This window comes from Amphibalanus amphitrite, unplaced genomic scaffold (assembly GCF_019059575.1).
Source record: "Amphibalanus amphitrite isolate SeventyFive unplaced genomic scaffold, NRLGWU_Aamphi_draft 000128F_arrow, whole genome shotgun sequence".
NCBI classification, from domain to species: Eukaryota; Metazoa; Arthropoda; class Thecostraca; order Balanomorpha; family Balanidae; genus Amphibalanus; species Amphibalanus amphitrite.
The window spans coordinates 325866-341751 of record NW_024881623.1 but is presented as its reverse complement, the minus strand read 5'-3'; the positions used below and the strand labels follow the sequence as shown (position 1 = coordinate 341751).

Sequence of the window (15886 nt, the reverse complement as noted above, 5' to 3'; positions counted from 1 at the left end):
GAATGAGCCTTTTATTTAGCTGCATTATTCTCTCGCCCAACGTTCGTAGCTGCTGGCTGCTATTTAGGGTAACCTGGTAAAGAGAATTCAATTGAATTTATTGTGAAATTTTGGTGAAACTCACTCGTTCCGAGGGTCACACAATAAGCGAAAGCAAAAAGACAAGTTGATGAACAGTCGAAACTCGAAGTCTCAACAGACGTTTGCTGTCAACCAGATAACGGCCAACGGAAGGAGGGTCCATTTGCTTGAACTGGCATCTGGCAGGCTAATGAGAAACGCTAGTAACTCAGACAAAATGACTCGAAAGGATTGAGGTACAACTGCAAACCACTGTTGTATCATGTAAGGCGTATGCTGTACATTAGCGAAACGAAAAACGAATATTTGCATTGAGTCTATTTCGTAGATAAGTTATACGACATGCTTATATGTGTCTTACTACTACGTTTGTCGCAAATCTCCAGCGACTGTAGAAAAAAACTCCCAAACAAAACGATATATTAAGTCACTCATAAGGCAGGAGTAAAATCGCTGCCAGCGCACATGTCGTAAGACAAGGCAGTTCATGTCTTCGAGACGAAGTGCTCTGACCACCTCCACAGCCGGAGACCTCTGGATCCGCCCAGTACCACCGTCAGACACGGTGGCTTGTCAGCGAAACGACCCATCTGAGCTGTCATCATCCTCAGTGTCCGTCACCGGCAGCCGTCGTCAGCCCGGAGACGGCTCTGTCAGCTGTCACCGGGACGACCCACGAGTGACGTCATCAGCCTCGGCGTCCAGCACCGGTCGGCAGACCTCCAGACGTTCTGCCGGTGCAGGTGAACATGAGAACACGACTCAACAGATAAGCCACGTTGGAGGTACACTCGGGGGCAGATTGATGTTCCACCACTCCCTACCCATCGGGCTCCCATGGCTCTAGCTGCCAAGATTACTTTACTACTCTAGCTGCTGCCAGTGGCAGCACTGGCAGCACTGGCACTGGCAGGCAGTGCTGAGCAGTGCTGAGGGCAGGCAACACTGGCAGCAGCCAGTGCTGAGCCATGGGAGCCCGATGGGTAGGGAGTGGTGGAACATCAATCTGCCCCCGAGTGTACCCAGACGCTCCGTCGGTACAGGTGAACACGAACACACGACACGACCGATACCACGCTGGGGGTATCCAAACGTTCTGTCGGCACGGGTGAACATAGGGACATCACTTTATACCACAGGAGTGGAGATAAACGCAAACGTATCAGCGCACGCGAATGAATCGATGAATGCAGCGGAGCTAGCGGAGTACGAATCTACCACGAGAATGGCTGTATCGAATCAAGTATCTCAGTAGAGGTGTCGTGTCCCCAAACGCAGCTTACTGATCTTTTCACGTTGTCGGCCATTCAACGGGCTAAGCAGTAAGCAGCCTGCAGCATGCAGTCGTATGGAAGGGGGTGATTTAGGTAATTTAGCTCGATAATAATTCAAGTAAAAATAAATGCAGCTTTACTACAATGAGGCATGATGCAAGCAAACTGATATACAATCAACCAATATCCAAAGGTCCGCGGTATAAACGTATTTACGCACCTTGACAACCTTGCAAAATATCTTGAACTTCTTTTAAGTCTTCTAAAATATTTGTCACTTCCTCTTGTGATGAGTTTGAAAAATCATCTTCCTCCACGAGAAGCAAGTATTGCCTGCAACAGACACGAGAATTGAAATGACTACGGTCCGCGTTACAAGCAGTACAGATTTAAATATTTGAGCCATAGCATTAAAACTTAAAAGTAAAATTAAGTTCAATTTTCATCCAATATAAACAGATAAACAGGCTCTCAAAATGAACCGACATCGTTTTCGGGCATGTAGGTATATAGGACATGCAGCCGACAATTTCACCGTTGAAGGGATATCTGAGCATTTTCAGAGCTTTTTACTACAATACGCAATAAAATGCATTGCACTGGGCTGCGAAAATTAAAACGATTTGAAAAACAAGTACGACTACCGATCGTTTGACGACTACCGATCGTTTGTATTGTCGTTTCAAATGTATTTTCTACTCAATACAACTGCTCAATCCATACATACCTATGAAGTCGAGAAATGACAAGCTGACAATTTGAATGGCGTTTTCAGTGAAGGTTAAAAATAGGAGCATACATACCTACTTGTGCAGCAGAACACACATGTTACACATGTTTACACACATGTTAACACGTAGAAACGACAAAAACAACTATTTATATCGCAAATCGAGCACGATTCGATAAACCGACAACCATATAACATCACATTCAGTAAGACATTTGATCCCCCACACACACATCTCTAGCCTGCAGACCGCTGCGCCAGAATCCGGTACTCACAGCTGAGCGAAGGCGTCGCGGCAGTCGAGGGTGGTCTCCAGGAGAACGTGCGGCCGCGGACAGCACGGGTCGGAAGGATCGGAGGGCAGACCCGGCCCGCCCGCGCGGTAGGCGGCGTCGGCGGCCGAACACTTCCGCACAACGTCGCCGGCCGCGGCGCAGAGCTCCCGCCTGAGCCACAATACCGGGGGGGGAGATATGGGATTGATCGCAGCGTGGTTTAATAGCCACAAACATACTGATGAAGACACAGGTTCCAAACGATCTAGGGACATGCTTGACGAATATTGCTTCGGAAGTGACGTCACGAGAACATTTCTAGCACTCAATAACAATCATGAATATCGTTATGAGATGAAGCCGAAACAACCGTTGACATCAGGGAATCATATCGGCGCTTTATGTAATATAATGTCCGATGACATGTGTTTTGAGGACAGGGATGATATTTTGACTTGTTGATGTTTACATTATGTGCAATGCAAAAAAGCGCATAGGGATGGCATTGGCATCCACACATACACGCCCTCCCCTTTGTCCGATTGTGGCAGCCTAGCTCACCTGTTTTCCTTCCAATGCAGTAAGTTGTCACTGATCTTTCGGGCAACGCATCCTCGTAACATCGGCAGGTACCCAGGAATTTCATTAAGTTGACAAGAGCTCACTGACGGTCTGAAAAAAATATCATGAGAAACGTTCTTCCCATAACAGAAGAACACAAAAACAGGACAAGATTTTGTGGGTCATCTTCCATTTCAAGTCAGCTTTTTGACATGAAGGCCAGGAACTGGATTCTGTGTTTGCTATTTTCTTAATGGCATCATAACATAAACTATCTAGTGAGCTGTGATCTATGCAGCTGGAGTAGAACTGAGCTAATCTGCAAAGTGTGGCTCGGCATATGGCTCGGCAAATACCTACTGCAAAGTATGGCTCGGAGGTCGACGAGGCGCACCTGCCCAAGTTCAAATCCACAACGCTTCAAACAGAGCCGGAAAATCCGCACCAAAGCGGGCTGATAATACGAAAAAAACGCAACGAACCCAAAAGTGACCATTCTAAGTTCGCACTGACCTCAATTAATGATAAGTCTACCATCTCCGTAGCCAAGCTTGCCATCTCCGTAGTATGGAAACGAGGAATACCCGTCCATGACTCAAGCAAACAGCATGTCATGCCAATACAAGAACCATACACAGTGCCAGCCTCTGGCAATTCATCCAGGGTGATAATTGTGTGATGCACCATGGATACCCCAACGGTGTGGACACGGACACTGTCATTTAGCTAAACGGCTTGACAACCTGTTAAGGCCCAAGTTATTAAAAAATGAACGGCAAAATGCGGACCTATCACATGCATGCGTTTTCGCCATCACTCGTTAGATCATTAGGCATTAGCTGTGTTGAACAAATATAATATACAAATCATTCACAGCGGACTTGACTGCTTGAGCCGCGGCAAAGTAGCGTTCCTCCAGGCCTTCCATCAGCCATGCGCATCTCGTCCTACCACCGAGCCACAATGCCAAACCCTCACATGAACCGAGGCGCTTTTCGTTTAACAATGCTGCATAACGCAACAGCCTCATATTCTTTTGACGCCACTAATAAGCTGCAGCGAACATACCCGATAAATAGTTCACGATATATTTTTGAAAGCTTGAAGCGGCGGCGGGGCGGTTGGTCTCCAAATTCCAAGCCCTCGCATCGGCCGAGCACATCTTAAATACCTACCATCGGCCGTCCTCATCCCTATCAGCCTACTGCCGGCGCCTTGCAGAGCCGCGCGGGCGCCACACGCACCGGAAGCGAGTGACGACACTGTGATGTACCCCGCCCAGCACTGTGATTTGGGCGAACTTGGGGGGAGCCCGTTTCAGTAATTATAGCCTGAATGCCGATGGTTTCAAATAGCCTCTGCCTGGGCCTGGGTCCCAGCATGGGACGACCACCAGTGCTGCTGGCATAGTCTGTTCCACCACACATTTAGACCTGGGAGCACAGCTGAATTACAGGATCAACACTCCAACATTTTGTGATTTTCCTCATCTCTGCCATCTGGTCAGTCAGTAGTCACCAAGCCAACTCTGCACCATGCTACACTATGTCTGCACTGCAGTCACACCAAGCCAACTCTGCACCATGCTACACAAAGTCCGCACCACACCAAGCCAAACCCACACCGCACCTCACCAAGGACGCATCACCCGAAAAAGGCTGTAGCAATAAAATCCCATCGAAATTGCCATACTTTGCAGACTGGGAACTAAGTGCAAAAAATATAGCACCCAGGGTATGGGCAGCCTAGCTATTTTACAGACGCCACTCTCACTTGTCAGCACCCTGCACCACATGTATCAGTATAAACTTAAGTGTTGTGAGAATGACAGAGTAAATTTGGCAGGTACCTACTTTCCACTGGGTACACAGGCCACAACATGTTCAAGTATACCTACCTACCAAGCATCAGCATGAAAACTTACGACGATAGTGCAGCCAGTTGTTCCAGATAGGTATTTGTTTGGTTAATCATCTTAATGCTCTGTTCCACTACTTCGCCAATGATTTCACATTTCGAACTCGCTGTTACAAGAGCTCCAATAGCAATCTCGACCGTTTTGGAAGCCATGATGGACGCCCGCAAGGCCACGCTCCAAACAAAACCCAGGGCAATAAAAATACTTCGCATGAACACATGACTCCTCCACGCCAACGCCTACCTCCACGCGTCTTTGGGTGAATATTTTGACAAAAGTGCGCAATAGTTGAAGCAAAAACGCTTCCAAATTCTATGAAGGAACACTTTGCTCTTGCAGAAAAACACAAGAAAATCTTTTCATCTTTTGAAAGACATATGCTCACTCTGAAGTCAAAAACGTTATTCATCTTCTAAGTATTTGATTTATCTATATTTCATAATAACATACTTTTGAAAACTTGGAGAAAGATATGAAATTTTAAATAAATTAAAAACATTTTATGTTAACAAAACATCATAAAGTTAAAAACTGCGATAACTGCCAAATTAAATTCTTCTTACGAATCTGTGCCCTATGATTTGCCCATGATCACAAACAAACAAAAACGAATTTGTATTCTCGTAAGGGGGTGCCAAACAAGGTGCCAAAGAAGATTTGTCCGGTTACGTCTTTTGAGATGCAGGGAGCCGTATTTTTACAGTGAACGTATTTATGGTGTTTCGGATTTGGGTCACGACCTTGTCTGTGTTAGTGAGAAAGACGAATTCATCAGCTACAAGGTGAGGTAATTTCAATTTAATTAGTTTATTATAAGCGATTTTGAGTATATGCACTGCTCGTTATGCGACCTTGGGCAGAGGGTTGGGCGGGGGCGAGCTCCAGTCGCAGAGCATGCCCGTTGAGATCATCATAGAGGCATGACATCAGCAATAGGAGAGGCTCAGGTATGCATTGGGGTGTGACCACCAGGCACCAAGCCATTCAATCCAGAGTCCAAGCGTATATTCTGCAGACTGATTTGTGACATGTGGTAACGGTCGATGGGTTATACAAGAGGGGTAGGTACCTACATAATAAAATAACATTTCAACTTTAATTTGACTGCTATAGCTTGAGCCCTGTTGTCTGAAATTACACTTGTAAAAGTTGTCTTCAATGAAAGTCTGTTTTTCATTGCAGTCTGGTTATAATTACAGCATATCCCTCTTCTCTTTCAGCCTAAACTTTCTAATCAAAAGTAAATTAAAAATGCCATTTTATGCTGTGAGAAGAGGATTCCAGCCTGGAGTGTATCTTACCTGGTGAGTGGGTGTAATAGAAGTTACATTATTTATATAATGTGCTGGAATCTAACATGATGATGAATATAGCTGGGGACTATAAGTTTAATAAATGCCTGCTTATTTAATACACTTTGATATGCTAATTGAGCCACCTTTGGGGCATAGATATCAGGCCATTTTAGCACATTATGCTGCCCACATATTGTTATACCTATATCAATCCTGCTAGTGGGTGCCAAGATACAGCTTAGCCATGAATATTTTGACACTGTCCTGAAAGAACAGCAAGATCCTTTGCAGCAAATTGACTTTTTATTGGTGGGTTGGATTGAGTGGTTAGACTATTATGGTTAATTTCACATGACAGGCTCTGTGTACACATGCTCTGCTAATAATAGGTGAAGCAATACTTATAACAGTTAAAGCTTATTCAAAATTGTTCAATGTCTGATAAAAATTATCTTAAATTTCATAACAATGTTTATGCCCTTAATGCTCCCAAAATTAATCTGCAGTTGCCTGTTGAGTCTATTTGTGTATTCAATTGTGTTCCTCCATTTCTGTGTTTTTAGGGAAGAGTGTCAAGCTCAGGTGAATGGCTTCAAAGGGGCACAGTTTAAGAAGTTTGCCACACAGGAAGAGGCTGAGGCATTCAAGATGGGCGGCACCGGCCCCTGCTCAGTGCCCAACAACAATCTTGGACGACCCAAGGGCTCGACCTCCATCAACACCAAGAGGGCCACGTCGTTTGGAAAGGCTCCCTCAGCATCGGTGACCGGCTCGGCGCGAGCGGCTCCGTACCAGATAAAGCAGGAGCGAGCGGCGGGAGCGTCCTCAACGGACCTGGCGCCAGCATCTGAAGCCTCGCTGGATGACAAAAGAGTCATATTGACTGATATGGCCAAATGTGTTGCCAGCCTCCGTAACGAAATGGCTGAGCTGAAGAAGCAGATGACTGCACACGTGGCTGGCAAGGCGGATAGCTCAGCGTCCACTTCCAGTTCCGACCCGTCCGCCGCGCCGGACCAATTCATAGTGGACGCAGAGGGCTTCCTGAACGTGTGGACGGACGGCGCGTGCGGCTTCAACGGGCGGCACGGGGCGCGCGCCGGCGTCGGCGTGTGGTTCAACTCGGCGCACCCGCTGAACGTGTCGGCGCCCGTCGAGGGGCCGGCCACCAATAACAATGCCGAGATCCAGGCGGCGTGGGTGGCGCTGGAGCTGGCCAGCGCCGCCGGACACAGGCGCGTGCTCATCCACACCGACTCGCAGTTCGTCATCAACTGCGCCACCAAGTGGATGGCCAAGTGGCAGAAGAATGGCTGGACGCTCGCCAGCGGAGGGCCCGTCAAGAACCGTACCCAGCTGGAGGCGCTGGCGCGAGCCATGGATAATATGGATGTGAAGTGGGTGAGTATCGTCGGGGCCAGATCGGTAACTATTCAGGACGTATATCGATGGAGGCGATTTCAATGGGTAGATGCTGGTTATCAATGGGGCCGTGTGGAGGCAGGTGACCACGCCAGAGCGGCCTTCAGTGCTTTTATATTTGTGTCCTGCTCAGTGCTCCCCTCCCCTTCATCCTGAAAAAACTAACCAAGTAGGTACGTGGCATCACCGAAATAAGAAACGATGTAAAAAAGCATTTCCTGTTGTAACTTTAGACATTGTCCCGTCGTAATTTATTTGTGTGAGGAGCAACTTGTGCACCTGATACTTTGGCATGACCATTGACCAACCCACAGGCCGCCATACCTAAGATATTATCTTATTCCCATACGAAATGTCGGTTAGCGTGCATTTGATTGTATTTTTGTCTCATTCTCAGAACCACGTTCTCGGCCACTGCGGTGTGAAGGGTAACGAGGGCGCCGACCAGCTGGCAGTGGCCGGCGCCACGCGCTACAACCCCCAGACGGCCACCGAATGATGTCATTGCTGACGGAGGGACTACCAATCCGGGTACTTCGGCAGCAGACAGCGACTGGTGACGTCATCTGTGCTCCGGCGACCGTCCGAGGCATGGACTGCTCACACCGTCACTAGTTCTAAAGTCGTCAGGAAGGGGTCGAGTGTTGTGTGTTGAGGGCCTCAGAATGGTATTTCTATGATGAACTGCTGTGACAATATCGCTTAATTCATTCCTGGACTTAAGGGTGACGCTTGGAGTGAGCGGCGTGCGACTGACACCTGCCTCCGCTTGATAATATCGCTGTGCCAACTCGTAGAAACGACGTGGTTGACTGTCATGAGAAGTACGTACCTGATAGCGTTGCTACTGCCGGTGGCCAGTCTATTTGCGTGAGTTCAGGGTGTTGCTGGAGACCGGAGAGTGACCAGCTGGTGCATCGATGAACTCGTAACGCTTACCTGGGCTTCCTTTATCGCTGTCAGCTTGTTCGAGGTTATGGGCATTGGCGCAGCTGGATACTGCATTAGCCAACACCTTCATACGCTAGGGTATCGTTCGGGGTGACTGGCGAACCTTCGAGGGATGGCTCTGATAACTGTTACAAACCTACTCGGCCTCAGAAAGCAGGTTTTTTGGTGCATTATCCGTCAGCGAAAAGGGTGATTGTTTGATACTGGTGTTTTGACAGCGAACCCGAAGCTTAGGAGTGCACTGTAGCTATACCTACGTTATAGACTGGGAATCGTCTGCTCGAGAATCTCGGGCTTGTTTCGTTTTGTGATGCGGTTTGTTGCTTAAGTCGTTCTTTTCACAACGATACCTCTGTAATAAAATTGAAAAGACATTGGTTGGTTTCGACTTTTCTGAGAAATAAAGTGTAATCGATGGTATAATGGTGTAGATGTAAATCTTGCGCTATATGAGGTGAATACCTCGTGAGTTTTATTGATAAAAATGTAAATATGGTCTTATCGGTCTATTAAAACAACGTCTTGCTGCCGCATGCAATGGCTCACTATGACCGTTCTATGGTTCACGTGATACGACAACAAACATTTGCCACTTCTGAGATAGCATTAGAAATATTTGGGTAAAATGATGATAAAATATTTGCTAATATAACTGGTTGGCTTGGTCAAAGGCAAAAGCTTAGTACAGGGACCCGCAGTTGCTTCTGTACACACTAGTATTTCAGCGTATTCTTTGCCTGTGACACCGTTGGAGGCGAATTGGGAAATGATTTTGTGCTTATTAAAACCACCATCTGAAGGGCTTTAAACTGATGTGCTGCTCTCCTAATTCAGTGAACTTTTTATGGCTATATCAGCAAAACATTGTAATCAGCGCTTTTTCCTGCCCCATTCCTTCTCAAACCTGGAACCGCTTATTCCATTTACTCCTGCCATCTGACGATGGTCGTGCTGACTACTAGTTCCGGCGCTAGTTACTGCTCCAGTTTTGCACCCGGCACAAACTCAGGCGACACCGCCGTGGCTCGACCATGGGGAGGGTCGGACCGAGCCAACTGCCTGGGGCGCGGTTAGATCGGACGCCCTGCTGGGGAAGGGGACGGGAGTGAGGGGGAGGGGAGGAGGTGGTCACGTGGTCCGTCCAAGCTCGCAGACGACCTGTCCTGCGCCCAGCCATGTTCCGTGATCCAAAATGGCACGAGAGCTGTGGAATGCCTGGAGGAGACGCTTCGAAAGCGAACTTCAGCAGCACTAATTTACCATATTCTGTGGAGATAAATGAATATTATCTTAATGCAGAAAAAAGTTGTATGCCTAAGCTGTATAAGCTGTATCTTTTTAAAAGTTGTAAATGGGATTATTTTTAGGGACTTAAAGGTTTCGTATACACAGTGAATTGTGTTACATTAAGCCGTTTCGCTGTTATGATTACTAAATGAAGAGTTATCCTTTTTCTCACAGGGAATGACAATACAATAACAATACGAATAAAACCAGACGTTTCGCACAAAAAAGTGCCTCCGTCAGTGGCAAACAATAAGTAATTAGGCATACATGTTTTCTTTCGATAAAATCGATGAAGTAGTTATCTTTATTTTTAAAGATATATTTTCAGCAGTTTTTTAAGCACATCATGGAAGCTTATAAACATTTGTGTATTCTATCGGCAACCCGGCTGGCCAGACCGAGACGATGCCGCATATAGTTCTCATCGATGTTAACCCACGAGCCGCTGGGGGGGGGGGCATAAAGTTGCCCCCCCCTTTACGTTTTGTGAAATATCTCCGAAATCTGATGAGCTACGAACGTGAAACTTGGCATAGCTTCAAATGAATACCTAGGCAATGTTTGAGGAAAGTTTGGTGGTTGTAGCACCTAAGATGACGTCACAGTGACGTCATAAAGTTTTGCCGTTTTCCGATATGGACCGTTTCTGATGACGCTGAGCGTGAAACTCAACTGTAAATGAACTAGCCAGCACCTGCTGTCATCCTAAAACATCTAACTACACTTCCATCTAGTTTCTGGCCAATAATTGACCCTTTATATTCGGTCCCATATATCTGATGTATCGTGAGGAATATGAGAGTCGCAAATCTATAATTTCACTTATGACGTCACTGTGACGTCACTTCAAATGGGATCGACACCAAATTTGGACACAACCTTGGCTAGGTATTCAGGAAGATGTGTGCAAAGTTTCGCTTCTCTATCTCTTCGCATTGCGACGATATCGTCGCAGAAGTAAAGGGGGGGCAACTATATGCCCCCCCCAGCGGCCGGCGGGTGGCGCGGAGGCCCAGCGGCCGCCGGGTTAAACCTATACACTTATTTTTCACCACTGACGAGGGCTCGTTGTTGTACGAAACGTTTGGTTTTATTCGCATTGTTTTTATATTGTCATTGTCCGTGAGAAAAAACATACTCATATGGACTGGTCTCAGTTCATGTAGAAATTGTTGCACATTAATCAACACAGATAAAATGAATATTAGCCCTCACCACACATATAAGTAGAGGTAAGTAGACCGCGCCCCCTGTTTTTCACCAATAAATCGCGGCAAAGCGAAGGATTGCGACGATTCTTTGGTGCCCTGGAGTTAATCAATTTTACAACTTCCCGGAAAATTAAATAGCCCTTATTGTCATTTTTGCATCTTGTCTGAAATTTTAAATCCCTGAACCAAATTACCTTTAACCTGTGATTATTTTTCTCAAGATCACGTCAGGCCAGAATAGCAATTGAAAGTCAGCGCACATCTTCTGTGTGTTTCCATAGTCGTTTCGTGATTAGCAACGTGACAACATGTGAAATATACTATCTAATGTTTGTCTCATTGATTGTTGTGTGTGCCAAAGTCAGGTGAAACTCAGGTTAACGTCATTTACTTGAAATGATCTCGTTTAACTTTCTTAAATTTATACCTTTTTACTTGTTGGTTTGAAATTTAGCACCCATTTTAGCATTTGAAAACTAGGCATACTTAGGTATCAGTTATAGTGCCTATGCAATATGTTGCAAGGTTGTAAGTGCTGGTTAACATTCTATGGATAGCCGGCAGAACGCCTAATGGGTGATCTGGCGTGACCCGTCCTACCCCAAATGCTTTGATACATCATCTTTGATCAAAGCAAGTGCAAATTCGGAGTCAGAAGCAAGTTAAGTCCCAGCAACCTTCACTTGTAGAAATTCTAGCAGGACCCAATTTTCCGTGCTTTTGGGTTATTAACCTGATCTGGGAGGTCAACCAGTGACCTAAGATCTCAGCATTGATCAGGACATAAAAAATAATTGGTTTTCTCTCGTCAGCGATGACCAGGACCCTCAAATCATCGCATTTCTCTCGTCACGAGCAGCTCACTCTTTTTTATTTTTCAGCGAAGCTCTGGCTCTTTTTATCAAAGGCCGAATGGCTGAGGGTTTCTACGCCCCTCCGCTACATGTAAGACGTTGAAAAGAAATGCCTAAATGGGTGAGGGTTAAATATCGATTGGTTTTTAAGTGCCGAAGCCCGAAGCACTTTAATTTACTTCGATAGCAGTTTTTAAGACCAACGAGCTCGAATACTATAACTTCTTGAACAATGTAAGCACCACATAAAATGAATCGTGAGAGAAGCGGCTCAAGATTAAGGAGCTATGAGACACTTAATAAAAGACGGCATATATTAGAAACTGCACCTAACTTGCACTGGTTTTTAAACCTTTTCGTTGCAGACTGGTAGATAAAATTTTAGGATCGATTTCAGCTGATGCTCAAATGGAGATATTCATTCGTTCATTCATGCGACCATGGCGACCATCAATTCCAGTCATAAAAGAAGCCAGTGACAAAATTGTTCATTTTAGATAAGTGTTCAATACAAACTCAATAAAAGTTTAATGATACGGCAAATTTGACAGCTTTTATAATGAACAGCCAAATAACTTAAACAAATCAAAGTTGAGAGCCCCAAATAGGGGAGAGTGAGGTAAGATGGGCCAAGGGGCAAGTTTAGCCACCCCATGTTTCTCAGCCCCTATGGCGCTAATTGACTTGAGCTTCCATGTGCCGTTCGCTTACGATGCAGCAGTCTTTCACGTGAGACGGCAACGTTCTCACGCTCAGCACCCGGTAACATGTGGTGTCGCCCCTGATAACTAAGACATGTTTTGCCTTTAAAATGAGATGGTTGTTATCTGCGGTGCATGGTTATTTTCCGTAGCGGGTGTCATTAATCGAAAATGGCCACGGGTGGGGCAAGATGAGCCATTTTCACCTGGGGGAAGATGAGCCGGAGAAGCCATTGTTGCAGAGGCGGATCCAGCTCAGAGGTTTGGGGGGGGGGGGGCAAACCATAAAAATTTGTCGATTCTTTCCATGCATCGCCCATAGGCGTAATGTTAAAATCATGCCGTTTGGGGGGGGGGGCAAATGCCCATTTTGCCCCCCCCCCCTGGATCCGCCACTGCATTGTTGTCTCCGCTGTCGAAAACCAAATTGAGCTGCGCTTGTTTCTGCTGAATAAAAATGGTAGGGAATGTTTTTTTTTGTTGATTACAGAAGTTGTAAGTGATTTGCAGATTATCTGAAGGATAAAATGATTTCTTTCGTGATAGAAAACTTGACGAGTTATTGGAAGGCTTAAAACAGTCACTTTTTGATGGGGAAAAAAACTTTGCCATAAGTATGTATGCCATGGAGTAAATAAAAGAGCCCACTCTTCGCCGCGCCCGGGAAAAGAAGAGGTTCGCCTTTCTATCCATGCTCAACTTTCCCCACGACGTGTCTCAACTTACCCCGCCCATGGGGTAAGATGAGCAACGTGCAAGATGATTTTTGACGTAGCCTTTTCAGTACAAAAATAAGCGGTATTAAACATTTCTGGCCACCATTACATGCGCAAATGACCACTCTGTCCGTCCAACCCGTAAACGCAGAAAAATGATCAGTAAGTTAGCCTGTAGCCATGCCTGTAGCTTACGAAAAACAAAAAGCGGCTCAACTTACCTCATTCACCCCTACGTAACACAATTGAGGGCATTTTTTAGGCCATCACAGTATTTGTCAACAATTGTTTGGGGGACTGGGGAGGGCATGGTTACTGGCTCATAAACTGTCCCCCCCCCCCCAAAAAAAAAGAAAGAAAAGAAAACGAAACCGATCATCCGCGAAAAGAACTATTGAGCTCGAACCAAGGTGACGAATCGATTTATAGGTAGGTATGCAGGATGACTAACGATGCCACTTTTTGAGTTATTGTGTCAAATAAATTCCATCATCTGGATAGCACGTCAACATTCTATTTGACATTTTGCAACAAACGTATACCTACTATTTGGCGCGACTAGCCTCATAAATGTTCTGAAACTAAAACCGTTTCTTCGCAACTAACTTGGACCACGTCGTCCCAGCTTATGCACGACAAAAATAAAATAATGCTTCAGGATCACTGGCCTGAATTCCAATGCTTAAAGTTTACTCAAAACCGGTGTGGCTGAGGCACTCTTCGCTACATCTCGTGACGGCCACCATTGTGTTGCATTTTTTCGGTAAGCTATAAGTTAATAAGGAAAGGATTGGTGAGTGGATTGAAAACAGCCCTCCCCCTCCATCCCCCCTCCCCCTCCTTCTTCTGGAAACATAAGTAATCGAAAGATCTGGCGATGGTTTATCCACCTCCTCTGCCGCCGCGCTGCGAGGCCTCGATTCGTTCGGTATGTGGCTTCCTGAGCGATCCTCCCCGGAGGCAAGGTGAAGGGTCATGGCCTGTATCAGAAATTTATACGTTGCTGAATATGTTTTATAGTTCTTGCAAGGCCTTGGACACCATTTTATTATATCGGATAAGCATTGCACTTTCTTGTCAATCAATACATATAAAGAAAACTTGATCATAACCTTATACTACGGCAATTATAGTTCTGCTTACGGTTGCCTCTTTATGATACGGGCCACCACTACCTCCACTGCGCTGGAGCTCTGGCGTTCCACCCCTCCCCGTTACGGACCGGCCCTCGGGCTAGGTGTGTTAGTACTGAGCGCAAACATGTAGTAGTCACGTGACTTTCATTCACGTAGCGGGAGTGGGAGCTATAGGCGATACCAAGGACGGGCTCTGGGGAGGCGACCGGCGCGGAAAAATAGCACGATTGTAGTTTTGGAAGAATATCTGTTGCGGTAAGAGGAATTATACAAAACATACGTCCTAGGAGCAAACATGTGTTATTCCTCCATACTTTGCGCTATATTTCCTTTCTCCAATGGCCAGCACTTAGCAAATAATAGCGCAATTCTAAATTGGTAATATATGTGTCAGACTTGTAAGCGATTCAACTCTGATTGAATCGATTCTCATGAATCGCTTGAAAATGCCGACTCACTGTGATTGAGTCGGTTGAATCACCTCTTGTCACCATATGAATCCTGATTGAATCGGTCACACATGGCAACTGCAAGTGATTGAATCGGCAACTCATCGATTCAAGTTGATTGAATTAACAAAATGATTCAATAACCATGTGCTGGAAATTGAAGTTATGACCATATTTAGTACTATATTATGTAGAAATATATGTGGATTAGCATCATAGTCACACACAATGCACTACAAAATTTTTAGGTATTTTGTCAGTATTATAAATGCGCACAGCTATCATTATTGAAAAAAAAAATTGTTTTAAGTTTTAATCAAACTGTAAACACAAAATTATACATAAATGTCAGTGCATGAAGATGAAAAAAAGAATGTAAAGTTTCTTTCCAGTGCCCTAAAATCAGTATGGTAATCAAGTTAACAGTAGCAGTAAGCAGGCGCACATTGCTCAACACACATGTTTTAGATATCATGTTAATCTTTATATTTTCAATACCCTGTTTCATCAGGACATTTGTGAGCAAGCAAAACATATTGATGAATACACAATGCATGTTTACATTATAATTTGGTAACCTTAGTTACTGATTTGATTTTGGGCTAAGGGTCATAAATTGCTTGATCTAACCCATGGTCTTCTCACTCACTTTACATTTCCCAGCAGAATCAGCGTTTACCTATCAACGTAAATAATTGGAATACCTTGGCTTATGAGCGTTGATGGATCTGTCACATATTGCCGTGGTGGCTCCCAATTACACAAAAGTAAAGATACAATGGCAAAAAGTAGATACATACCCTACTAGGTATTAAAAACAACCACCTTCCCATCACCACCATCACCCAAAAACTATTGTTTTCATAGCTCAACAAACAATTTTATCCGTTTGGTGTTCTTCACCTTCTAGTTTTGAGGACCGCTAACAGTTTTGCATTCGATGCTAAATTCGGATTAAGAGATTTGCCAGACTGCTCGCAATATTTGCCACATGCAAACCACGCAAAATACGCTTTTATGTCACA

The 15886-nt window shown here is 45.2% G+C and overlaps 2 protein-coding genes across 10 annotated transcripts; one reads left to right on the top strand and one right to left on the bottom strand.

Moving 5' to 3' along the window:
- Positions 1–484: 484 nt before the first annotated feature.
- LOC122381808 lies at positions 485–15715 on the bottom strand. Of its 7 annotated transcripts, none has more exons than XM_043366475.1 (5): positions 15662–15715; positions 2922–3032; positions 2361–2531; positions 1576–1688; positions 485–812 (listed from the first exon to the last, which is right to left on the bottom strand). In XM_043366475.1, exons 2-5 carry the CDS (start codon positions 2981–2983, stop codon positions 742–744), a joined length of 417 nt encoding a protein of 138 aa, XP_043222410.1. In that variant the 5' UTR covers positions 2984–3032; positions 15662–15715; the 3' UTR covers positions 485–741. The 7 variants fall into 7 exon arrangements, with proteins under 7 accessions (XP_043222410.1, XP_043222413.1, XP_043222414.1 ...); XM_043366478.1 differs by lacking the exon at positions 15662–15715 and adding an exon at positions 15251–15267; XM_043366479.1 differs by lacking the exon at positions 15662–15715 and adding an exon at positions 5691–5709.
- Positions 5390–8881, top strand: LOC122381807 (ribonuclease H1-like). 3 transcript variants are annotated; one of them, XM_043366470.1, is made up of 4 exons: positions 5390–5621; positions 6060–6143; positions 6698–7535; positions 7954–8881. In XM_043366470.1, the coding sequence occupies exons 1-4, from the start codon at positions 5554–5556 to the stop codon at positions 8053–8055; spliced, it is 1092 nt and encodes a 363-aa protein (XP_043222405.1). In that variant the 5' UTR covers positions 5390–5553; the 3' UTR covers positions 8056–8881. The 3 variants fall into 3 exon arrangements, with proteins under 3 accessions (XP_043222405.1, XP_043222406.1, XP_043222407.1); XM_043366471.1 differs by having other exon boundaries at positions 5445–5626; XM_043366472.1 differs by lacking the exon at positions 5390–5621 and adding an exon at positions 5677–5786.
- Positions 15716–15886: the final 171 nt, after the last annotated feature.